This window comes from Blennius ocellaris (assembly GCF_963422515.1).
Source record: "Blennius ocellaris genome assembly, chromosome: 16".
NCBI classification, from domain to species: Eukaryota; Metazoa; Chordata; class Actinopteri; order Blenniiformes; family Blenniidae; genus Blennius; species Blennius ocellaris.
The window spans coordinates 6,393,039-6,418,765 of record NC_137665.1 but is presented as its reverse complement, the minus strand read 5'-3'; the positions used below and the strand labels follow the sequence as shown (position 1 = coordinate 6,418,765).

The 25,727-nt window shown below is 42.7% G+C and overlaps 4 protein-coding genes across 4 annotated transcripts in view; 2 read left to right on the top strand and 2 right to left on the bottom strand.

The window, feature by feature from the left end:
- The window catches only part of coro7 (coronin 7), a 97,782-nt gene extending 96,197 nt beyond the window's left edge, over positions 1 to 1,585 (bottom strand). The window contains exon 1 of the mRNA XM_080511386.1: positions 1,484 to 1,585. Within this exon, the coding sequence (XP_080367512.1) occupies positions 1,484 to 1,543 (60 nt within the window). The 5' untranslated portion in view covers positions 1,544 to 1,585. The remainder of the gene's footprint in view (positions 1 to 1,483) is intronic.
- A 1,333-nt stretch (positions 1,586 to 2,918) lies between these two features.
- dnaja3a (DnaJ heat shock protein family (Hsp40) member A3a) lies at positions 2,919 to 7,512 on the top strand (the record flags this gene model as incomplete). Its single annotated transcript, XM_080512059.1, is given in 12 exon segments — positions 2,919 to 2,941; positions 2,943 to 3,160; positions 3,768 to 3,904; positions 3,989 to 4,072; positions 4,153 to 4,359; positions 4,496 to 4,648; positions 4,768 to 4,915; positions 5,413 to 5,477; positions 5,702 to 5,830; positions 5,926 to 6,041; positions 6,133 to 6,230; positions 6,749 to 7,512. Coding segments are annotated over 12 exon segments (1,401 nt in total). The 3' UTR covers positions 6,772 to 7,512.
- Positions 7,513 to 7,842: 330 nt separating this feature from the next.
- On the bottom strand, positions 7,843 to 12,731 carry hmox2b (heme oxygenase 2b). The gene is made up of 6 exons (XM_080510768.1): positions 12,705 to 12,731; positions 11,532 to 11,645; positions 11,339 to 11,456; positions 10,664 to 11,155; positions 10,111 to 10,234; positions 7,843 to 10,010 (listed from the first exon to the last, which is right to left on the bottom strand). The coding sequence occupies exons 2-6, from the start codon at positions 11,597 to 11,599 to the stop codon at positions 9,883 to 9,885; spliced, it is 930 nt and encodes a 309-aa protein (XP_080366894.1). The 5' UTR covers positions 11,600 to 11,645; positions 12,705 to 12,731; the 3' UTR covers positions 7,843 to 9,882.
- A 2,042-nt stretch (positions 12,732 to 14,773) lies between these two features.
- On the top strand, positions 14,774 to 21,329 carry tedc2 (tubulin epsilon and delta complex 2). The gene is made up of 11 exons (XM_080511906.1): positions 14,774 to 14,863; positions 15,039 to 15,161; positions 16,149 to 16,207; positions 16,329 to 16,509; positions 16,627 to 16,734; positions 17,004 to 17,063; positions 17,150 to 17,228; positions 17,443 to 17,584; positions 17,941 to 18,036; positions 20,033 to 20,226; positions 20,363 to 21,329. The coding sequence occupies exons 2-11, from the start codon at positions 15,058 to 15,060 to the stop codon at positions 20,510 to 20,512; spliced, it is 1,173 nt and encodes a 390-aa protein (XP_080368032.1). The 5' UTR covers positions 14,774 to 14,863; positions 15,039 to 15,057; the 3' UTR covers positions 20,513 to 21,329.
- The last annotated feature ends 4,398 nt before the right edge of the window (positions 21,330 to 25,727 follow it).

Here is a 25,727-nt window from a genome sequence, read left to right as displayed (position 1 = left end):
CATTTGCATTTAAATGTAATCCATTTAATGAAATAATGATTTTGATTTGGTTTCCAACAGTAATTTGTGTCCACTTACTTACACTTTTAAGTGTCAAACGTCATTTTCTGAATACAAGTCACCAAACGCTATAAATCTACCAACTGGCACAATTAAAAAAAACTTTGAAACCGTCTTTTTTGGAAGACTATGTGACACCTCTGTCTCCACTAAATGATAGCGAGCTAAACCGATTCCAAAAAGACTCATCGGTGTTGATCAGACATATTCTTGCTGAATGTGATATTTGTGACAATGACAACTTTTCAAAAGGAACCGGAAAAACTGAAATGGTTTGCTTTGGAATAGTTGTGTGCAATTGTCAGACTGAATGTCAGCGCTAGTCAAATGGGGAGACTTGCCTCTCATTTGGGAGGTTGCAGGTTAAATTCCCTGTCACATATTGAAGTGCCCTAATGCAATATGAAATGCCTTACCATGGTGGATTTGTGTGACTGTAGATAACAGTGTAAAGAGTTTAAGTGAAATCCAATTACCAACTGAAAGTCTTCCCAAATATCGACTTTTTAATCTTCATATCTGAGAACAATTGCGCAAATTCTTTGAATTCAATTGAGTGTGAAAGCGCCATCAAACGTCTACTTATATCGTCTATGTTCTCGAACTTCTGAGGACAAAACAATCTTCACTACTTTTTTTTTTTGCTGATGTCTCATCTCATCCCCTCTGATGCTGCGTGTTTGAAATGACGCCCCGTCCGCGCGTTTCTCTGATTGGTGCGGGTTGAACGCTCGCAGGTGTAAAGCACCACCTGCTGTGCAGATTGGACACAAGACCACCCATTACCCCTGCGCATGCCAGACATTCCAGTGTTTCAGCAAAAACAGTACGGGGCGGGTTACATAACACACCTCGGCAATGGAGGCTGCAGGCGTTCCGGTTTCAGAGAAACGGGTCTCCAGCGAGTGAGAAAAGAGAAGATTTGCACGGAGCAACACTGCGAACCCGTCGAGACATGTCGCCCCATGCCTCCAGAACTACTACTGTCTCCACTGAAGGAGAGGAAGCATGATGAATATCAATGGGGATAGTTCCTTGTGCATGCATCATGAGATATGAAAATCCAAGCATAACACTACGAGTGCGCTCAACAAAACGCGGCCAAATGAATGCCGAGAAAAAAAAAACTGGGCTATTGTGACATGGAATTAGATTATGGGCGTCACTGCAGCATCCCAAGTAGGTTAGCAGCACCGTGCACCCACATGGCACCTGGATCTGACTAATCAGCCCTTTATGCGTGCCAGCCGGTGGATCCGTCGTTCTGCTCTTTCATTCCCTTTGCAGGCGTCCAGATGCAGGAAGTTCAACATCCCTGCAGGCAGGCGTTCTCCAAATCACAACTAAAGTCGCGCTGCTAATCACCAAAGCTAACGTTAGCAGAGGGGAACAGTGTCTATTCAGAAGCTCGTAAACTACTCACATCTTTCTTGGCAATTTTCGGAGTGGTGTTTTTGAATTTGGAGGTCTTAAAGCGATTCATGTTGCTCTCTCGAATTGACTTTGGTGCCTTCCGGGTGTCTCGGTCGAGCTGGTTGGTACTCGGCAGGGAGCTGCAGCTGACAGCTCGTGCAGTCTCGCCGCGCTGAGTTCGCTCAATATGGGTCACGGAGCTTCCCGGTCGGGCGGAGTTTCACCGCCTGGAAGCGCAGGAGTACTCGGACTCGTGCCGCGCCACTCCAGTTGTTAAAACATTTGCATCTTTTTGAACTTGTGACGGTCGTGTAGAATCCGAAGTTACCCGAAGAAAAAAAGTTAATGAATCGTTGGCAAAGTGAATTGTTTGTTTATTTTCGCCCATGTTTTGACAACATCAACAGATTAAATCCATTCTGTATGTCTTTGTAAATGTAAACATAAAACAAATTTGTAGAGTAGGTGGGTAGGAATGATAGATCTGTTCTTAAATATTATAACAAATTGAAAAAATGTATATAGAATTGACATCTTTCTTTCTCCAGATTTCTTGACATCTTTAAGACGGTGATGTTTGGATTCTGTGAACCGAACGCTGTACATCTAAATATTTCCTGCCTTTTGGGGTTTTTATTTCCTTTTTTTTGTTAAAAAATCAAACATATAAAAGCTGGAGTTCACGAGTTATTTTTTGAGGGCCACAGCTATTGCAATAGTTTTTTTGGTTTGTTTGTTTTTAAAATTTCTAGTTTATTTCTTGTGAGTGTAGAAGTAACGGACTTTGCCCTCATTTTTGTTATTTTGTGAGATGAAAACAGTTCATTTTTATTTTACGAATTATTTATTTATTAGTTCGGGAACGGAAATTTCTTAAGAATTGACCCATATGTAGACAGTATCTGTAAATGTGTGTCTTCAGTACGGAACGCACGTGGTGTGACTTTTGGTCTGATATATATCAGCTATCAGGTTATTACAGATTGCTGCGTCAATAAATAAATAATAAATGAATGGGTAATAATTGAGTTCATATTATTATTCTTTGTAAATAATCCACATCTTGTTCATTACATCTCAAGTAATGGTCGTTTCCATGGTGATAAAAGAAGATAAAACGTTTACTGCTATTATTATTATTATTATTAATGTCACTGCAATGCGTTTTAATGCATTTTGTAATGTTTGGTGAAATGTAATTTATATTTTTAACATTGGACCCCAGGAAGACTCGCAACCACTTTGTGTGAGCTCATCGGGATCCTAATAAACATGAGTAATGACCTTAAAATACAAAACGGGTCGTCACTTCTGACATATGTGCAAATTTTCACAAAGGTTTGGGGACATTCTGGACGTTTCTCTCTCGAGACAGACCGTCGCGTATCAAGCGCGCGTGCCCCATATGCGCCCTCCCGGGTACGCGCACGCCGCTTCGGACGGACATGCGCAGTGCGTCTTCCGTCACGGAGTGCAGGAATGATGGCGTCCTCGGCTGCTCGCTGCTCCTCACGCTGGATTGCAGTCGTCGTGTCCTCCGGACAGCGGAAGGCTGTCGGCGCTGTTATCTGCTCCGGCCCTGGAGGGGCCAGGAGTTTCTCCACACTGGGGTCGGGAAAAGCGTGGAGTGGCGGGGCTCCGGTGTCCGGTGGGTCGGCCACAGCGTTGACATTGAAAGGGCTTTCAGGTGAGGGCTGCACCAGCCATATGGGGCTGGCCTTGGCTAAGCTAGGCGAGGCTACAATAGTTAGTATGTATTCGATTATCCCAGACATTGCGGCCGAGACAGCTCAACCCGTGGAGCTGCGCAGTTGTGCGGTGAAGATTAGTGCTTGGAGCGGTGCTGCGTGACTTTTGACGCACATTTAAAAAGTTGATTGAGTGTGATGCAATCAGCTGCGCTAACCCTGCTGTCATCCAGTTCAATCCGAAGTAGAGCCGGTCTCAGACTAGGATTATGCTAGTTTCCCCTACAACGATGTACCTCCTCCAAAATACAGCAGAGCTACTAACCCAGTCTGCACAAGTCTTGTGATCTTCACATGCAAAGGCTTTTTTCGTTTTTGCAGGCTTTTATAATTGAGGCTAAACCTGTACGCTTTAATCGTAATTTTAATTCTAATTGTATTGTAATTGTGAATATGTGTTAATGACATAAGTATAAAGATGGTTAGGAAATGTAAACAGGCTGTGTAATGTTTTATAAGATGACTTCAGACGGGTGCCACCTTTTAGCACTATAGAAGTGTAGCAGTTATTGAACCTGACCTTTGTCTCCCCCGGACTCCTTGTAGGCCTCACGTCCCCCCATGCTGTCCACAAGCTGTCTTTTCACACAAGTGCCCCTGCGAGCAGCAAGCAGGACTTCTACCAGGTCCTCGGGGTACCTCGCTCAGCATCCCAGAAAGAAATCAAGAAAGCTTACTATCAGGTTTGTGATACACTCTCAACTGTTTGAGGATCTCTCAACTTGGGGAGCCACACAAAGAGAGTGACAGTGTGTTTTGTCCCTCAGATGGCCAAAAAGTACCACCCTGACACCAACAAAGACGACCCACAGGCTAAGGAAAAATTTGCTCAGCTGGCTGAAGCATATGAGGTTTGGTTTCAGTGTTTGTTCAAGCTTTCAGTGCAATGTCTGTGACATTGCTTTTATTCTCTCAACTTTGCTCCTCACAGGTTCTTAGTGATGAAGTAAAGAGGAAGCAGTACGACACGTATGGCTCAGCGGGCTTTGAGGCCGGTCAGGCTGGTGGAGGGCAACACTACTGGAGTGGACAGACCAGCAACGTTGACCCCGAGGAGCTCTTCCGCAAGATCTTTGGAGAATTTTCAGGAGGTCGTGGCTTCGGGGACTTTAACGCTATTTTTGATCAGCCACAGGAGGTTAGTGAGAATGATCTAAAATGAAAGTAAAACTAAGTAATCCTTCCTTCAATGAGACCTCAGCTGATGCTAATTGAGTTTGTTTTATGAATGCATTTTTCCAAACGTTTACATTTTCTTTTTCTTTTTGCTGCAGTACATTATGCCGCTGACGTTCACTCAAGCGGCAAAGGGGGTCAACAAAGAGATCTCCATCAACATCGAAGGAACCTGTCAGCGCTGCGATGGGAAAGGCCACGAGCCTGGCACTAAAGTGCAACACTGCCACCACTGCAACGGCTCCGGCATGGTGAGGCGTCTGTCGCGCTTACCCGTCTTTAGTTCTTTCTACGTCGGATGTTTAAGAGTGTCTTTGAATTGCCTGGTTGCTTTAATGTTCTGTACAAACGAAGTTGCCTTGCTCTTTAGGAAACGGTGAACACCGGCCCATTCGTGATGCGCTCGACATGTCGTCGCTGTGGCGGCAAAGGCACCGTCATTTCTACCCCGTGTACCGGCTGCCGAGGCTCCGGACAGACCAAGCAGAGGAAGACTGTGATGGTTCCTGTGCCTGCAGGTCAGTGACTTCATCACCAGGGTTCACATGATGTCAAGACTTCCAGATGTTTTCCTTTTCTTTCTACTATCATCACCATAAATAGTCACCCGTCTTCAAGACACGACTATGTCGTGTTGTTTTTTTTGTCATGCTAGTATTTGGATGGAAAGACATGTCGAGAGTTCTAGAGTTAGATTCATTATTACCAAATATTCATTGCATATCAATTAAAAACGGCAACTAGAATAATTCATGAAAACTATTTGGCTCCAAAATAAAGACTTAATTTATTAGTTATACACACAGCTGAGATAAGCTGCAGGTTTTGTCTCTCAAATCATAATTGCTGTAGAAAAACTACCTTAAATTGGAGCTTAATAATAAGCATAATAACTTCTCAACTTTCAAATCTACAACTTGTTAAGAGGTTGTTACTTGAACAAACAAAAATAATAATTGTCGTACTTTTTCTAATAAAGGAAAAAAAATGTATTCAATTGAATTTTTGCTTTTAGGTGTGGAGGACAGCCAGACTGTCAGAATGCCTGTTGGAAAGAAAGAAGTGTTCATTACATTTCGGGTTGGTATCTACTATCTCACAACAAGTCATTTCCACCTCAGTGTCTCCTCATTGGGTTTTTCTCACTATATTGTTGTTGTATGGAAGAATCAAGAGACTCTTGGTTTTTAACCTGCATAGCACAAGTCAGTGTATTTGGTAAAGTAACAGTGATCTGTTCAATGATCACAACTGTGTTGTTGCTGCTGTTGATCCGATCTTGTGTTTGCATGCGACGTGTCCAGGTGGAGAAAAGCCCCGTGTTCAGGAGGGACGGCGCCGACATCCACTCTGACCTTTATGTTTCGGTGGCACAAGCCATCCTGGGTGGCTCAGCCAGAACGCAGGGCCTCTACGAAACACTCAACTTATCCGTAAGCAGACACACACACACACACACATTCCTGTTAGATTTCGAATACATACATACATGCATTGTAATAACTGTTTGTTTGTTTTTCATCTGCAGATCCCTGCAGGCGTTCAGTCAGACCAGAGGATCCGCCTATCGGGGAAAGGAATTGCACGTATCAGTGGCCACGGCTTCGGAGATCATTATCTTCATGTTAAAATGAAAATACCCAAGTATGTAAGACTTCAAACATTGTTTTGTTCACACACAAAAAACTTCAGTGAGCTTAATACAGCTGCAACACGACATTGTGTTTGTCTGCAGGACACTGACGGACAGACAGAAAGCTCTGGTTTTGAGCTACGCTGAGGATGAGACGGAGGTCGAGGGGACGGTCAATGGAGTCATTGCCACCACCACAGGTGAGGAGACGGTCTCACTCATTAGCCACTATTTCCTTGCTTCTTCCCATCCTTACCACAGCTCCATTGAGTTCCTGTGCATCTTTATTCCACTGAAATCGGGCTTAAACGAGGAAAGCTTTGCGCTGATGCAGTGTTGATCTCTGTCCAGGTGGGGGCAGCGGTGGTAAGCGGTCTGAGGCAGGGCACAGTGTGCATAGCAAGGAGGAGGCAGAGTTGACACAAGAAGGAGGCTTCTTCTCCAAATTAAAGAAATTGTTTAGTGCTTCGTAACAGTCACAAACCAGGTAGGACTGGTTGTTCATTTTTCATAAATGTTAACTTCCGTTTTTCTGTGTTGTTGTTCACAAAAAAGACAAATTCATGACACAGCACTTTTTGGCATCTGGTTTGTGGCTGTCACACTTGCACCCACCACAACATTTAGCTGGATGTCTGGCCAGGTATCATGATGTTGTAGTCATTTGTCGGCATCTTTTCAAATCGAGACGACAAATGTTTGTGTTTCGTCCTTCAAGGTAAAAGATCATCGTGGAACTGAGAAGCTCCGTCAGAGGGAGACGAGATGACGTCACAATAGCCACATGCTAAAGAAAGAGAGGAAAGAGCAGCATTGGGAGTGGAACGACCTGTCCAATCAGTACCGGAGTGACAAAGTCAAAGCAGAACAAACTTAAGCTCGACCATTACTTGGATCCACACGAGAGGACGTTCCAGTTTGCTAATCGCCTCGCCGTCCATTCTGGCAGCAAAGCGTCTTCCTCTGAGCAGCCGATGCACGTGGGATTTTTTATAGATTACCAACAGAATGGTGACAGCAGAGTTCACCTGCACCAAAATATATTGACAAAGACTACAGATAGTCTATAAAGTTAATCTGGGATTAAGTGGTTAAATTCCAGTCCTTTTTGGATGTGTATGTGTTGAATGTGTTTTCATGTGAGACTCCCACCGATTCTTCAGCATCATCTTAGTTTACCTCTGACTGTTACTGCAGGGCCATGTGAAGGTGTGGGCAGTGGATACTTTTCTCCTTTCTTTTGTTAAACAAAAATCTGCTGTGGAAAGATTAGGCTCCCCTGAACCGTGAGCACTGATTGATCTATCTTTAACCCTTCACATCATGATGGGGGGGGGGGAAATCCTTTAGGTCCTAACTGTAATCACCTTTGTACATAGATCATACATGCAGCAATTTTACTGTACAGTTAAAATAAAGCTTTGGTCTTAGAAAAAAGACTATTTCATCTGATGCACAGAACGCTAATAAAAAGTCAAACCATTCAGTGTTGTCACGTGGCGTTCAATGAGAAGTCAAGTGAGCAAAGTTCAAGTGTTAATGAAGTGTAAACATTTGAATGACAATCCCTTTGTGTGTGGCCCAAATATTTAATGCCCCCTTGTATTAACTACATCCCTATCCTCATACTATAACAAAACTTTAACTTGCGTCTAAACAAAACACCTGAATTGGGAGTAATCTCTCTGGCGGAGATTGGGTGCAACACACTCAGCTCTCCAGCTCATCCTACAAATGCATGTTTCTTATCAATGTGGCACAATTTATAAACAGATCACTTTGTTTTGATAAAAGCAGATTAAAAAACTCCAGTCCCAATGAATCAAGTTTATTTCATCATGAAACATGAAAACATTTGAACTCATTATTGACAGCATAATCTCACACATTGAGTGTTCTAGTAAAGTCACTGATAAAGCTTTTAATAGACACACGAAGGGAAAAGAGCAGAGTTAATGAAAATGCAATCCAAAGTTAACATGAATGAACCAAGTGAGTTCAATATATCACCATTACGTCCCTTCCATTTCTCCAAAAAAAAAACAAAAAAACAAGTGAATCCACGTGCCCACTGCTTGCATCATTATGAAATAACATGAAACACACAAGTGTGTATGGGGCAGCCATTGCATCAATCCTCCACAGGCAATGTACTGTATTGCCATCTAACTCCGACGTGAACCTGAGACTCATACAAAACATCTTTATTTCTATTCTCTGTGTCTTAATATCTTAACAGCTGCACGACAACCGTCGTCCTGAATGAAAAACAAAAACTGCACATCCATTTCTGCATGAACGTGTTGTGCAAATAACAGCACGGGAACCTGTTGCTTTCCGCTGGTCCGTTTTGGTTGATCCGAGTCTAAACTGCCGCAGAAGAGTGAACAAAGTTCAGGAAAAATATTCATCTTTACGCTTACTGAAGTGCAAGTACGCTTAACATACTGTACACATGTAACTGCATTCAGCTTAACATACAGTATTGGTGATGACGACGCAGGTCGAGAAGATTTTATTGAGGTATATCCATAGGAAATGGATACATAAACATAAGTTTTAACATTCTTTATCAGTTCATAATAACAACACTCAGATATACATATCGTTCAAGTAAATGTATATTACAAGACTGACAAAGCATTGTTATTAAAAAAAAAAAAAAAAGGTTATTTTCCTTCTAAAACCGTTGAATCACCATTTGGTCCTAATATAGGCTCCAGAGGCAGGTGTGACTAAATCAGCAATGATTCATTCCATCATTCCTTTTTGGATATTTAAGCTGTGCAATTAAGTCAACAGGCAGGTTTTTTTTTGTCCTACTCTAATAGAAGATGCACTATCACAAATGATTGCAACAGTAAAATAGCATAGGTGAACATGCATTGGCAGATATTAACACATTCCGCATAATTACTTGCATTCAAAAGCTATTTACCACCTTCATGCCAAAAGCTAATGAATCCTATTACTAGCTTTCAGGACTGATGAACACGAGCTTCTGGGAAATAAATGTGACCTAGTAATGGTTGCCATGAAGAGACAAAAGTTGAAACTTGCAAACTGCCTCACTCGAGGCCTGATCAGCACAAGCTGTCAATTCCTCACTTTTTAGTTAAATAAGATATCATTATTCAGCCAGCTGGGATTTTTAGGAGAAAAAAAAAAATCACTTCAATTATGAAATCACATAATGATCATGGCAAGGATAAAGAGCTGGGAAAAGTCAGTCAACTGACATATTTGCACATTTGATCTGGCGATCATCACTTTGCATAATCAATAGGATTTTTCAATTCAGCCCTATGAAGACAGCAGAATGAAGCTACTAGCGATGTAGCGTCTCAATCAGTTTATATGCTTTTTAGAACCATTCGAAATCTGAAAGGTAAATTTGTGTAAGTGGGTCTTTTTCATATTTGTCTCTTGTGCTAAAAAATGTAATCACCGTTTATAAAAACCTGGAACATTTTGTCTTACAATTAAACTGAAATACTGAATTCGTTTTGACTGACAATGACAATTATGTCACATATCTGCACAACAATGTATCATCATGTCAGATCTTATTGAAAGCAGCAGAGCTGCAGCTTCATGGATAACATCAACACCCTAATGGTCCTTTAGCTCTTTTTGTTTGGATTGCACAGCTGGACAGAGATCTGAGCCTATTTTAATTTTCCAATTCTTGGACACCTGAAATAGGCTTGGATCCGAGTTTGAATGTGTGACTAAATAACGACATGGTACACCGTTGGTGGGAATTTCTCTCAGTCTCCTTACTGTCCTTCCGTCTACGTTCCTCTTTTGCACTTTGTCACCCAGCAGCAGGGCAATGGACCGAGGATCAGGTCACATCAGGTACCACGCAAGGAATCCCGCTAAGACAGCGCACCAAGTCGCACAGAGCACCTGCCCTATGGGGTGTCGCAGTACAGCCATGGCCAGCTGGCAGGCATACGCTGTTCCACCAGACGCGGCTGTGGCACAAGGGGACACACACACACACACAAAAAAAAAAAACCCTCAGAAAACAAAGTAAGATTTTCAGAACTGCGCTCAAAGACACACTCAGCTCACCCATCTGTGCAGCATAGTAGGGACACTTGCTGATGTCTCCACCCATTGCTCCGTGGACGGGCATGCCGGCATCGAGAACCTCTTCCTGGATGCTTTTTCCCATCTCCTCCAACTCGTCAAACACCTGCCAGCACAAACAACGTCAAACAACAAAGGTTTTAGAACAAACAAATATTGTTTAAAAAAAAAAAAAAAAGATTAGTTTTGTGAAAAGCTGAATTCCCTTCCAGCAAATTCTTTTCTCACTTTTTTCTTTGGAGTTTTCTGACATGCAGCGCTGAGTGATCATAATTTCACAACAGCATCATTAACATATTGACATAAACTTGTTATAAAGTGGGTTTTAACAAGTCTTTTTTTTTCTTCTTTACGGAAAATCTATTATTTTTTATATACATGATCACTATTTAAAACTTGACAATGAAAACAGAAAACTCACATTACAACACGCGAGTGAAAACGCTGATATACTTGCACATGCTCGTATACACACACATGCAACATCATCATATTCAACGCGTCCAGTTTCTCTTCCTCCCGCCCGGCCTCTCACCTCCATGTTGAACAGGAAGGCCTTGACCGCCTCGTCTACCAGCTTCTTCTTTGTTTCCACGCTGAGGTCCAGCTCGTTCATGCGACTTCGGTACAGCTGCTTAAATGCTTTGGCACTGTGGATGGCCTCGAAATGATAGAACTCCAGACCTTCCCCCGTCGGCGGCAGCTTCAGAGCTCTCTGTGCCACCTTCCTCAGCACTTGTCCCCCTGACAGGTCTCCCATGTATCGAGTGTAGGCGTGGGCCACCAGCAACACCGGGTCTTCCCGTCCAACTTGGTGGATTCGGTCCACGTAGCACTGGGTTGCTGGGGAGCAGCTGACCTCGCGCTCCCAATTGGGACCATAGAAGTACTCCAGGTCTCGGGCCAGAGCTTCGTGGCGGTGCAGCTCTGCTGGGAAATAAAGAGGAGCAAAGTGGGGATGGTCCTTGTTCCTTTCAATCTCCTCCTCCATGGCCGTGTATGTGTAGTAAAGTGCCACAGCGCCAAGCTGGGGTAGCAAAAATAAACAATTAGTGTTTTACGTCACTTCAGAAAATACAGGGGGAAAAAAAGTCACTTTTTGCATTCACTGTTCAACTGTTATGGGCTTATCTAGATTTTTGTTGTTGCACAGATTCACTTCATTTATTTATTTCTTTATGTCACCCCCTCAGATTTGTTCCAGACTGACCTTGAACAGCTCTTTGCGGATGCGTCCCCTGAGAAAATCTTTGACAAACTGAGTATTTTCAGCCTTTTCGTGGACCTCCTTTGTTCCTGCTGCGAGCATCTCAGACAGATCCTCGGGACTGAGGGGTAAGAGATCAGTCTATAATATTATGTCATATAAAGATAATAATATGTGTTACTCGCCACTGACTTACCTGAGAGTTTCTCCTTTCTCCTCATAAACAGGGCCTCCTCCATTAGACACGCTTGCTGTTGTCTCCATCTTCTCTAATGACAGTGTTGCAATCCTTTCTGCCTTTGAGATTACCCTGTCATCAGCACAAAACATGAGACTACAAGTAAATTATAAACAATTAATCGTGCGTATACATAGCAGTTCTTACATAAACTGTGATTACAACTACTCTGACTGAGCCATGAATGACCACTGACCTATATAGGGCTGTAACTGCTACCTGAGCCTGGAGTGTCATGGCAAACAAAAGAACAATGCTAGGGTGCAGCTGTCAGTCACTGTGGTGTAAAACCGCATCATAACATAGTACAGAATTAACAAAAGGAATGGCATTTCAACAGTATCAACAAGGAAGACCATAAAAAAGATAATATAATTACAGCCATAAGAGCAGTTGGGTTAACTAACTTTAAATTACTTTCCCAACGAAATCAAGGTAACAGATCTCTTAAGAAACACAGTTGAAAAAGTAGCTCTTACCAAAGGGCAGCAGGGATTTAATAAGCAAAACAAAGCAGCTGGTGATAATAAAGTGAATGATCCAAATATGCCCTCTGCCAGTTAATTTAAAGCCTCTGGCCCGGATTTAATCAACAGATTAAATAAATCAATGTCAGCCTGAAAGCTGCTGCTGTGTGACAGGATACCACTGGCTGCGTGGCTTAAATGGAGGAGAAAGCCTACGAGCTTGAGCTCAAAACAAAGGGCACAGAAACACAATGCACGCCTTCTGGCGTTTGCCAGGAGCCTCAAAGAATCACTGGCAGATACAACAGGAGGCTGGTGCTGGAAAAATAAAAAGGCCATTTATTAGGAGCATTTCAAGTCGGTTCAGATCCTCGTCCTGGTGAAACATCAGTATCTCACGTCGTTTGGTCACAAATTGTTCAAGTGATGTTAAAATCCTGTAATATGCCAGGAGCATCATTTGGACAACGAAGCTAACTTTACTGGATGACGTTAGCTTAAGTTAGCTCAGAGCTAGCAAACGTAGCATTTTAACAACCTAGCAAACTCGTTCCCGCTTTGGATGAGGCGGGTATCGTTGCCTTACATGGGCCGGGCTGGCCGTTCCTTTATATATTGAACTTTCTCTGACTTTGGGATTGTAACGACAATAAGCATAACAAACCTTTCGACTGAGAAGAAGAAGCAAGCAGCGGAGGTCCAGAACAACAGTGTGCGCAGCTCCGCCCCCTCGTGGCCTCCGCTGTCTATGACGTATGACGTCACTTTGTAGTTCGTAAACTAAATCTGTAGTTCTCTGACGAGTGCCTCGTCTTCTTCCCCCTGCATACATTTCTGTTCTGTTCTGACCTAGGTTTTTTCAAATAATAATATTTCCAAGGGATATATCAAGGGATTGAAAGAATGAAAAAATGACAAGACGTGAGCAAAAAAAAATCTGACTACAACTATATACGTTTTTCTGTCGCTCTTTCAGTCCAGTTACATCTTTTATGACCTCTTCATGTTTTTATGTTTTTTCATGTCTGTCATGCATAAAATTCAGTAATACAATTTTTATATAGCTATTTTACACAAGGACACTTAAAACAGATAAATAACAACTACATCAAATCAGGTAATTTTTGAGGAAATGGAAATCCATTAAAATGTCTTTCAAATTTAATTTTTGCATGTTTAGCGTGTGATCGATCTAGAACAAAATAACCACAAGATGGCAATCCACTCAAATTAATGATCAGTGGTGTAATTTGATCATAGTTTTTCAGAAGTCAATGAATTGCAATAATTTGTAATCATCAACATTTGTATATTTGCGGTTGTTTTGCCATTTTTCCTCACATTCGCTGTAAAACATTCTTCCCTGGTAGTGTTTTGCTTGGAAAAATATTTGAACAATCTTAGTGGGGTAAACTCTTAATTAATCAGAGTTTAATGCACTTCATTTGCTAATTCACTCATGCACAATTGTCAAAACTGGTGCATTGAGACTACATCATAACATTGTGGGAAATTGTATAGTAGTATAGTAGCATGCCTTTTTGGTTCCCTGTGATTGCGTGAATATAATGATCAATTTGTAATTTGTATTTGTAATAAATAACAATAAAGGCTATTTGCCTCTAAGGGTGGATACAGGTACAAATACCCTGAGTGTGAGGCTATAATGAAAGTTTATTGCAGAAAAATGTTTCACCTGCGCTTCTACCCTGAAAAAAAATGCTTCATTGAGTTCTATAATGAGTAAGCCGCAGCACTACAAATGTTTTTCCAGTTATCCACTTTCAACACACAAGCTGTTGCAACATTTTCTCATTTACTCCCTAAAGAGCAATTTTGCTGTATTGCTTGAGTGTTTCAGAACAAAGTCAGATGATATTTGGTTTTTTTAGGTGACTTTGTGCCCATATGATTCATATGTCCTGCTCATGAATAATGTACATGGGGGTTGTTTGTGTTTCTGAGTAGACTAACAAAATGATTCACTGCTCACCAATGGGGCCAACAAGCTGTTGCCATTTCATTAAAATACTCAGAGAACTGAACACTATTGATGCATTTCAATAAACAGGAAGGGGGTCGTTTACAGGCGAAGTGGGAAAAATTGGGAATTAAAAAAACAAAATGAAAAAAACAAAGCAATTATAAATGATCAGAACCAAAAATACAAAGACAGCAGACACAAAACTCACATTTAAAAACATGAATGTACTGTATACCCTGAGAAAAATTAGTAGGGTATGCTTTCATTTCACTGAATTCATTCATCCATCCAGGCATCCAGCCATCCATCCATCGGAGGAAGCACAATTAAACTCCACACAGAAAGGCCAGAGCTCTAGCCAATACCACACCCTGACAGATCACTATTTATCAAATGTGTGGCCTATGACTAGCATCTGTCTTCTATATTTTCATAGATACAGAAAAGTGAACATGATCAAGGTAAACGTTCTGTGCATTATGTTTAGACCCGAATATTCAACATTTTTAAACAGAATGATCCCGTTAAAACAACGTGGTTGTATTGGTGATGACAACCTTTGTTTTTTAAATCAAGCGATAGAAAAATGTTTCACGGATTGTTCCTGAACGCAACACAATAGTTCACGTTAGTGGTGAGTTCTCGCGAGAGGTGAGGGGGGAAAAAAAGCTTAACTTTTTTGTGCAACGTGTTTATAACATGCATAATATACATTTATTAAAACAATAAACTGGTGTTATGGTGTTTAATAGTCGTTTAAATATTTTATTATTATTTACCGTGACAACTTTGCAGCGAGATAAACGTAACTTCCGCATCCGTGAAATTGGAGCTCGCGGGTTAGTACGAATTAGTTTTTATAAAAATGTAAAATAGCGTTATGTCAAGCTCTTTGATGAAGGATCGTTTCATTTAATACTGTCGGTTTAAACGTGCGTTGTCTTGAGTGCAGCTTCGAAGTGTATACTTTGACGTTCTGACGTTTATTGGTTTGTTTCATTGTCGACATGGCAGAGAAGTGAGAGAAACAAGCATGTCGCTCGTGTCAACGGTCGAGCAACTCATCAAGTCTTACAAAGTCCACCAAACCGAGATTAATGACAGTATTCAACAATACAGAGAGCTGCTGCAGAGCTTGTAAGTAACTGTTTTTTGGACTTACCATCTGCTGAAATGTCATGTTCTGCTAACCCCATTGCAGGTGTCTTGTTACAAAGTTTTTCTGGAGCATTAATTGAAATGTAGGAAGTCAGTGATGCAAAAGTGTTGCAAAAGAATATCAGCACAAATGTGCTCAGTCGAACTATGAAATTGCGTCTTCGTTGGCATCGGGCACCGGCGCTGTGGCTTAGTTGGTTAAAGCGCCTGTCTAGTAAACAGGAGATCCTGGGTTCGAATCCCAGCAGTGCCTTTTCTTAATCACACCAGTAAACGTATATTTAAAAAAAGTATAGGCGACATATAGATACCGAGCCGGATCAAAACTCTCATTTAGTTCACTTCTGCAAAGATGTTATTGCAGATAAATTGGGATTTTAAATATGGTTCTCGGAGCCATGAGAAATTACACAATACTAATTCTATGGAAGCATCGCTTCTGCAGTAATATTCAATCCATCTTTAACAAAATGCTGTACACAGAAATAAATATTGCACTTAAAAGACATATACATATTCTATTTGTTAACAATCAGTTTTTTCTTAATTAAATAATTTCTTAATTATTTGCTAAAGGCGAACCTTAATTGTTTCTGATTTAATGTCATTTAGAAGATGGAACAAACACATCGGGTATAAAGCATAAAACATTAATTTGAACAATTATCAAAATGATTTACAGTGTTCTTATGCACCACACTTCTTTTATTTTATCCTTAAGCTTGTGTCACCCTTAATTATGCCCTCCAATGATAACTGGCAATAGGTGTTTGTTTGGAGGTTTTTTTTGTCTCTTGCCACACAAAACCAATTGTGGGATCCACAGTAAAGTGTCGTAACCTCGATGGTAGAGCACATGTTCTTTGCATGTGAAAACATGAAAAGATACATCACGTTTATTGTAATTTAAGATGTTATTCTTGTGGTTGATTTGAGCGTATAGTAACGACAAATCTCTTTCCACAGAGAACAGAATCCAATGGCAGGCTCTGAGGAGTCTGAAGTAGCAGATGACGCTGAAACAGGTAATTGTATGTACACGCTAACTATTTCATGCTGTGTGTGAGGGCAGTTCTAATAAATGTGCACTTTCAATGAATGAAGCACCAATAGTAAAATCAGCTAAGCATACGCTTGTGTTTTCAGGCACAGATGCTTCACCAGGGGAAATAGAGGATATTGAACTGCTTGAGCGAGCATTGGAGACAGCCCTTCGAGTTCGCACGGGCTCAGAGCCATCTAAAAAACACCCTGTCAAAAACAAACTGCCTGGATCTCCAAGGGAGTCAGGCGCCGCTACTAGCGCTCCCATGGACACGCGTCGATCGTCTGTGTCGTCGAAAGGGAGTCATACAGCTGTCAAATATACCGTTAAATCTGGCGGCCTTGACAGAAAAGTACACAGAAAAGCTGGATCATCAGTGTGTTCCTCCCTGGTCTCAAGACCTGCGAGCAGCAACTCCCGGAAGCCGGCTAAAGCTACAAATAAGAAGATGATCCAAAAACGTCCCGTTTCATCTGTGAAGGTTTTGCACCACGGGGATGTGTCAGGGTTTGTCTCGGCTGATCAGGGTTTGTCGACATTGCTCCCTAAAAACAAGACTGTTAAAAAAAACGTGCTGAGTGCCAGCGATCCGGGGGAAACCGCATCCGTCCCCACACCTTTTTCAAATAAGGTGGTGGCTTTTTCACATGCAGATGAGTCTGGCGCGTGCAGCGTGCATCAGCAGACTGGGTATGTTTTGCACAGCTGGACTGTGAAACTGAAACCGTAGCTTGTCGTTCACTCTCGAGAAAAAAGGGTTTAATTTTGGTTCACAGGGTTAGGGTGTCTTCTGACCAGGCGACGAAGTGGCAATCGTTACGGAACAAGCAAAACAGGTAGTTAATGTCTGCCGGTGATTATTCCTGCTTTCAGCGTGTGTGTGTGTTTGAGTGCTGACTTTCCGACGCTGCGTTATGTTTAGACTGTGGGACAAAGTCAGTGACCTACAGAGGAAACCTGCGCCTGGGAGGAGTCACTTCATGGAGAGAATGAGAGCTACGGTATCCTTCCTTTTTTTTTTGTTTTTTGTTTTTTGTTTTTTTTAAGCAAAGCCAGAGAGGCTTCACATATGTTTCACATCCTGTAATTATACTCAAGGAGAACAAGCAGCAAGTGTGTTTCTGAGTAGATTCGGTCATTTGACTTACTAGCCTCTCGCCCCGTGGGTTGGCCTTGACCTTTCTGCCCCCCCCCCCCACCACCCCCTCCCTGTAGTTTCCCAAGGACTGGCCATGTGGCAGCCCCGATCAGACCAGAGCTGAAGTGGACAGACTGACTCACAGAGGACGTGACCTTCTGCTCTGTCTCGCAAAGCGGATTCCTGAGGAACAGGCCTCGGGGTCAGACAAAGCGCCGGGTGAGCGGTAGAGTAGTAGAAGGAGAAGTGGAAGAATCGGGGACAATGGAGTAGCCTGATGACACAAGTACGTAGGTGTGAAAACAGTAATGTGGGAAGAAACCACACAAAACTGGCCGGAAATGACTTTGAAAGGGATATTGAGCACTGGTGGATATATCAGTGTCAAGCATTCCCTCTGCCAATACTGCCCTGGATCCGGGACAGCTGAGATGATGTAGTAGTAAGCAAAACAAAATACAGTATATTTACCAAACTCTCGTCACATTACACAACCCAACCTGCACTTGCATGCGTTTTTTTTTTCCCATGCATGCGTTTTTGTAATCTCAAATTTGTCTCAACTGTGTGTACAGGTGGTAAGGAAAACAGCTCTGCTTCAAGTTTGACGAATGAAAAGGTGATGCTGACAGCAGAGGAACTTCGACAATCTGCAGATCGAGTGAAACAAGGTCAGGATCCTGTTTGATCTGTCTTCTTTATTTGTCTCTTGTCATAGCAGGCCATAGGCCAGTCGAAATAGGAGATTGCTCTGAATCTTGTCAACATTTACGAATAAGCAGGACAGTGACAACCTGCAGGTGATGGGATTGTTTTCTTAGACCGATTCTCCTGGAGCAGAGATCAGAAACCTACAGCTCCCTGCAACTCTTTACAAAATTCTACAGCCCTAAATGAGATTGTTCAATATTTTGTCAACTAAAATAACCTTCACTTGTCTGCTGCGTTTCATTACATGTGATATGTGGTCATATTGCAAAGCTGCCCATGCATACATTCAAATAAATGAAACTTCTCCGAAGAAAATATTGTCTTTCCTTCTTCTTGGAATAAATTTGCTCTTTACTACCATTTTTATCAAGTTCACCTGTATGTTTGATCCGTGGAGAACAATGAGCAAGAAACAAAGCTAAGCAGCCAAAGTGAACTGAACCACTCAAATGTGAAAGAAAGTAAAACAGAAACCAGTGAATAGGATAAATAAAATAAAGTGACTGAAAAAAGGTCAAATAATGAACACCGTTGGTAAATCTGCTAAAAAGTCAAAAACTGTTAAACAATCAAAACAGCTATAAAGTGATCTCAACAAATCTGTATTCAATGTCTTGAATCTCTTGCATCATAATGCTACACTTTTCATAAATATACCGACACTACATATGAGTAAAATTAAAAACTATATTGTACTGAATTTAAACGTGTTCTGCAGCACCGGAAGAAATTCATTTATTAGGCAAATACATACAGGCTGCTCTCTTAGACCATTTATGATCTGGCGAAACTTCAAAATATGTCAAAGAAGCACAGAAATAGCAGCAGTTAAACTTAGCAGACACCCCCCTCGGTGGCAACGAAACTTCAAAAAGTGCTGAATAGTGGTGGAAACATAGTGTGATTTGCCACCAGCGCTCGTAGTTCCCAGAGCTGGGTGGAGGAGCTGCTGGAGAGGCCAGAGGTAGAAGGCAACACTTGCTCATGACATGCCAGGGGAACCACCTTGTTCACCTATGATCCCAGAACCTACATCTGTTATTGGGATTTATTCTCCAGCCACTTGTTGGTTTTGGGTACCCCGGTGCTTACTGCGACCTTTGTCCCTTTCTTTAAGGAAGTTTATCTACACTTTTAACACATTGGGTCATACAAATAAATGCCCGCCAGGCCTTGTGAAGGCGATCAAGGTGTAAAACAATTGAATCAATAAATACTTTATTATGTAGTACAGAACCTCCTGTCAAACAGCACATTGGCAGATAATTCATGACCTGTGGTTTGTCTCTGATCCTCGTCTGCACAGCAATGTGTAGGTTGCCGTGTTTATTGGTCAGTCCCACCTTCACGTATCGCTGTACAGTTTCCATTGGCCCTTGTGATGCTGTTATAATGAAGCTAAATGCCTAGACATTTTTTCCATTCGCGCCACACAAGTGACCCTATCACCTTCGGGGGGAGGGGAGGGTTGGTTTGTTTATGTTTACCAGTTAAAGCTCCAGTTCAGCACACACACATGCTGCTCGAGTGACAGAGAAGTTTCTCACCGTTTCTCATCCACTTTCGCGATCGTGTACATTCAAACGTGCGTCACATAACAGAGGTTTATTCATTTATTTATTTATTTTTGTTTTCTTGAGGGATTTATCGTTTGTTGCATTTTGTCAGCTTTTGAAAAACGATTGTGGCCACGGCAGTGCGCTAACGAGCTAATGCAGCCTCTCCATCTTGGCATATGGAAAATGAAAACAGAGCCGGGTGAACCCTCAGCGCCAGATCAGTACTTTCCTTGGCCTCCACAGACACCCCCCCTCCCCGTGACAGTGGGGTTTTTAAAGCTGTCCCTCCTGACATGGCTGGGCAAGGATCTAGCTATTTAAAGATGAGGCAACAGAGCAGAAAAACGTTTTAGGGTACGGTTGCTCGCGCTCTAAAAATAAACGTATTTTCCGTCAGAGTGGAAAGCATGGGATCGATGGAGGCCAGAGGGAGGTTGTCTTTGCACCACCGGGGCATATGGTGTGTGGGGAGATGGGATGGCTGCACCCCTGCCCCTGACTGTCACCTACACTGCAGCGGTGGAGCTCCAGGAGCTGGAGAGGCTGCGCATGAGTGTGGCGCTGCTCCAGCAGGAGATTCACCTCGAACAGGTAGATGACGCGCCAGATTGTATTAATTGCCTTTGTCGGTGATCTGTTAATAGGGAACTCACAAAAAAAAAAAAAAAAAAAATTTTCTTCAACGAATAATACCTGTGATGTCGTTCTCTCTTGTGCTGTGTGACAGGCTCTGTTGGACACTCTCTCCCCTCAGCTGGCTTCCATCGTGCCGGGACCTGGATGCCCCAACCCCAGTGTGCTCAGAGAGTTGTACTCACTGCTGGGGGAAGGAGGGGAGCACTTCCCTGCCATTGTCCTGGACTCTGAGTCTGACTGACTACTGAGCAGGTTGCACTGACTTTCGGTTATTAAGCACAGCCGTCACTATTAAGCATGAGATCACATTCCTTCGACTCAAACATAAAAGTTTAACCTTTTTTTTTTTATATATATATTGACAACTGGGTGCCCACTGGTCACTGATCTTAAGTTTAAAAAAATAGGTGTAAATGCAAGTGTCAATAGTTGTATACTTCTGTTTGGTTCATCACGTATTACACAGGGTAAGCTCACGGAGATTAATAATAGTGAATGATGATGACTGATTAATAAACATTTGTATCTCATGTTATTTGAACTCAGTGTACTAATCATTTAACGAAGACATGGGACTGTGTTATACTTTGGTGAATGGCTGCGAATCTGCAGCGACTGAAGCGATTCACCTACAAAATGTGTGCTTCAAGAGAAATCTGCATTCTGTCTTTAAGATGGATGCAGCACAGATTCAGTTTTTGTCAGTTAACAGCCCGTGAACCTGATAGAGGATTGAATAGCATTCATCTTAAATAGTATTACAATATATTTTTGTCTATATCTATAAATTTGAACTGCCACAGGTAATGTGTCACTGATTGTGCCAGCAGAGGGCGCCCCACTCACAGAAGTAATGACAGGGGTGATGCTTGTTAACCACTTTTCAAGGTATTGTTTCATCGAAATAACTCAATACATATTTGATGAGACCTTCTGTGCACTGTAATAACACAAAATAGTTCATGGCACACAAATAAATCATGCATTTTAATCAGTGTGTTCCATGTGTGATAACCTGCTGAAGAAAAGGTTAGTGTTTGTTTTCATTTTTCATTTCACTTAAAACAGCAGAGAATTCATGATTTTTTTTTTCTTTTTCTCTTCTAGTTTACTCCCATAACAGTTTCTCAGAATCAAGGTAATTTGTTAAACTAGTTTGAGCATTAAGAAGGAGGTAATGAAGCCGCCGTCCTCGTTTTGTTTCATAGTTTCTCTCCATGTGATGCTTTAGGTTCCCGGACAGTGTAACCACATATGGGGCCCATACTACACCTCAGTAATTAGACCCTTGTGGCTTTGCCAGCTTGAAATGTGATGTGAGGGCGTGTGTGAGATGCAGGGGAGCTTGGAGAGGCCAAGAGTCTCATGCCCACAGATGACGAGTGGATGGCAGGGGCTGTGCCAGACTGGGCGACAGGTGGCGCTGGGTTCACACAGCAGGACGTGGGTGTGTGAGCCCTTGCTGCACCAACCCCCATGCACACACAAACACATGCACACACAGAGCCGTGGCTGAGTCACAAAAGGCGATGTGTTCGGGGGGCCCGGCTCCCCGCACGCCTCAAGCTGGAAATGGCATATTTTCCTTGAGGAGAGAAGCCTGAATAACATTTCAAAAAGGAGAGCACTGTTTCTACATCAGGTATCCTGTAGTGCCTTAGTCGACGACCACAACATTTTACCTGCTCCTGAAGTAAAAAAAAAAAATTAAATACTTTACTGATATTCGCTCAACATCCACGGTCCCAACAACACACATGTCCCACCATTTGTGGAGTGGAGCCGTGTCATCTCGACAGGGTTGTTGCAATGTGCTCCAGGCTTCTGGTCCGCCCATGCAATACTGTCTGGCTTTCTCTACTCGAATGTGTCCATGTGTGTTTGAAAGGAGCAAAAGGAAGGAGGCAAGGATGCCTCCTTGTAATCACGTCAACACTACACACAGTTCCCAGAGGGAATAGTGGCTACGCAATTCAGCCTTCCTCTGACCTGAAAACATCAACTGCTGCCCAGCTCTGGCTGTCACCAGCTCGGCTCTCTCCCAACAGCATGGCCTGGCCCAGCCCAGGTTAGCCCTGTCTCACGCCTCTGGGCCATTTTTCTCACGCTTCTTTTTGCCTCGTGGTGGAAGGTCCCCGGCAATTTTTTCCTTTCTTTCCACAGAACAAGAAACTAGAATTGTCAGTCAGAGAAATAGTTTAGTTAATTACTGTACCAATTCCTTGCTTTTTTCTCTCACTTATTTTTTATTTTTTTTTACCCTTTTTTTATTGTCTTTATCCATGTTCCCTACAATACCAGAGTCCAAGTGCGAAACCACAGAAACCAAACCGTGACACAAAGAATTCTCTTCTCTCTTTGAAATGCCTGTAGCTTTTGAAGATCTCTTTTTTTTTTCAGCACCTCTCACAAAAACATTCCTCATTTCCCGTCTTTTATTACTCTTTGGCTCATCTACATGCCTGTTGCTGACTGAAGAGCGGAAATTGTTATATCCGTGTGATTATCAATTAGGGCACGGGAGGCTTGGTTATCTAATTTCCGCCACTTATCAACCAGTCCAGGAGAGCTTTCTTTCTCACTTTCAGTTAATGTTTTTGTGTCAGGGCAAATAATACAGACTATAAACAGGTGTCTTTTGCAAATAAAAACAAATTTGGATTATCAGGTATTTAGAGATCTGGTAGTGGATAAAAGAGCAAGAGTACTGGTTTTAATTACGAGGAGGAGAAATCGATTCCCAAGCTGAAGCCTTGCTGATTTTTTTCTGAATCAAGATGTCTATAGAGATATGTTTTAACAAGGTCATTGTCTTGTTTTTTGATATCCTCAAGACCTCGTGTGAAACAATTCACCTTCATAGCAATGAGGTCCCCTGCTCCAGTCCAAGTTGGATCCCTCTGTCAAGTTCAAATACTCACCCTATGCGTGTTTGTGTGTGTGTGTCTGTGATTTGTTCGGGTACTCTTGATTTTTTCCAGAAGTCCAAAGACATGCATTTGTACCTAATCATCGATCCCTAATTCCCAGTATGTGATGTTTGTCTCTTTGCGTCTGCCTTGTGATGGACTGGCGACCTGTCCAGAGTGTATGTACTCTGCCTTCCCCCATCGTCAGCTCGCATCGGCTTCATGCTTTGAACCTCGGTTGATTAAAGCAGTATAGAAGGTGGGGAGATGGCGTTTCATGAAACATAGATTTTAAGGGATGGGAGGCTTTGAAATCATGGCTTTAAAAAGAAAAGAAACATGTTTGTTGTATGTCTGTTAAACCATTTTCTGGCAGATGTTTGACAGAACTTAATAAGCTTCCTAAGACCATATCAAAATACTACCATGGTGAAATAAATGCATCTCTCCTTCCCTAATGGAGGAGTGTGGTGAGTAATCCTTGAAGAAGAATACTGTCTGCATTGATTTTGTTTTCATGGCAGGAAGAGTCGAGGATACCGGGGGATTAGATACTACTAGGTTGCCTTTCATTCAGAAAGAACTGGCACCAGCAGCATGTGTGTGTGAGTGTGGGTGGTAGACGAGAGTTTTGCGTGTGTGTTCTTGTTACGTGCAGGCGAGCTCAACGATATATTTACATTATCCTTGTGGAGGCGCTATATGTTTGATGTCCTCCTATAAATCAGTGTTTCGGGTGTCTGGATGTACATAAAGGGAAGCGTGTGTGGGTGTCTTGTGGGATTTCTGTTTGACACTGGTGTCCATGCAGCAGCTGATGCTGTGCAGGAGAATAACTGTTGCTATATATCTGCCGTGTGGATGTGATATATTGGTCCACAGGGATTTTGACTTCTTCTACCAAGTCGAAGGTAAAGATGAAGTCCGCCTCGAATCTATTCTGATTTTCAGTAAGCAGTGAGCTTATGTGTTCCCACAAGGGTTGGGTTTATACTGCAGAAATACAAAGCCTGCAATTTAGAGCCAGTGATGGGGACACGAAGAAAAGAGGGAGCACTTAAATCTTCTCCCCTCCCCCTTCCTGTGCTTCGTCACCCGCTATTCTCCCTGCTATAGTGTTTGATGTCACCCAAAAAAGGACCAATCCCCGTGCTTGTACTTCCCACTTTCTCATCCTTAGCTCCTCCTCTACTCCAGATCCTTTAAATATCCCCGTCACTATGTTCTGCAGAGTGTACAATGTGCTGCCAGAGAGCCAGCAGGCAGCGTACAGAGAAACAGCCACACAGGGAGGGACAGGAGAGGAAAGTGAGTGGATTTCAGCGTTGACTTAAAAAAAACCTTCTTTTGACTCACCTCAGCTATTCCTCTTCCAGTCATTTCGTCAGTCTCATCCAGACCTCGGTCTCTTTTTCTTCCTCTTTTATTTTCTGCCTTCCTTTATCTCTTTCTGTTTCTCCAGGCCAGAACTGACTACAAGTGGGATCCCAGAAGCCGACGCTGCTGATCTGATCAGGATCCTTCAGCCCACACACTCAGGATGGGCTGTACAACGGGCCATCTGGCTTGCCAACCACAATCCCAGACCAACCCGGGGCAGGAGGGTCAGTCCCTTGAAACAGGAGGTGCGAAAGTCCCCGAGGTGCTCTCCTCGCTGGAGCGTCTGTCTCAGGCCACCGGCGGCATGGAGAAGTCCTGGTACCGCTGCATCTTTCCCTTTGGAATCATTTCTTTGGTTATTGGCGCAGCAGGGACCGGGGTTACCTACTCTTATAATGACCTTCCACAGACTAAAGTCGTTTCAGTGGTCCTACTTGTCATGGGAGTTTTTTTGCTGCTGATGGCCACCGCTTGTTGGACTGTCCACAAGAAGAAGAGAAGAAAAAAGAAAGAGGCAGGCTCATTGACTTCAGAGCAGTGTGCTCTGTGAAGCACATGGGGAAAGGAGTTATAGGAACTCAAAAAACAGACATGGCCCGAACCAGGAGCACAAGGTTTGGCTAAAAGCAATTGCTTCACCTCCTCCCGAGCCCAAAATCCTCACTATTCTTTACCATAAAGTTTGGCTCAGCTTATAATATAGATAGCTTGGGTCAAATAACCATAGAGAGTGGCAGGATGTATAGACAGGACTTCGAAGATCTGATTAGTCTATATGGTCTGGACCAGATTTTTCAGGATTGGCAACGAGGGATCATCGATGCTTCACACACTCGTTTATCGTCAGACAGCAGGTGTCCAGTGTCAAAACAACCTCCGAGGAGACACACTCAAATATGCAACGCATACTGCGCGCATATTTTCCCGCATGGACCGGTCCTCGTAGTCCTCCCTGACATATGCACGAGCAGTTACAGAGGGAGCTCAGACAGACACCTAACACCCTATGCAGAGCTGCTGTTGGAGTCAATGCTGGCGTCACTGGGCACGTCAGTCACAGCATTCCTCTGACCAGGACAGGTGACTCCAAGAGGCCAGAAGTGGGCCAAAGACGGCAACCCGATACCCAGCTGAAAGAGCAGCAGACCCGCGTCAATGGCCAACGTC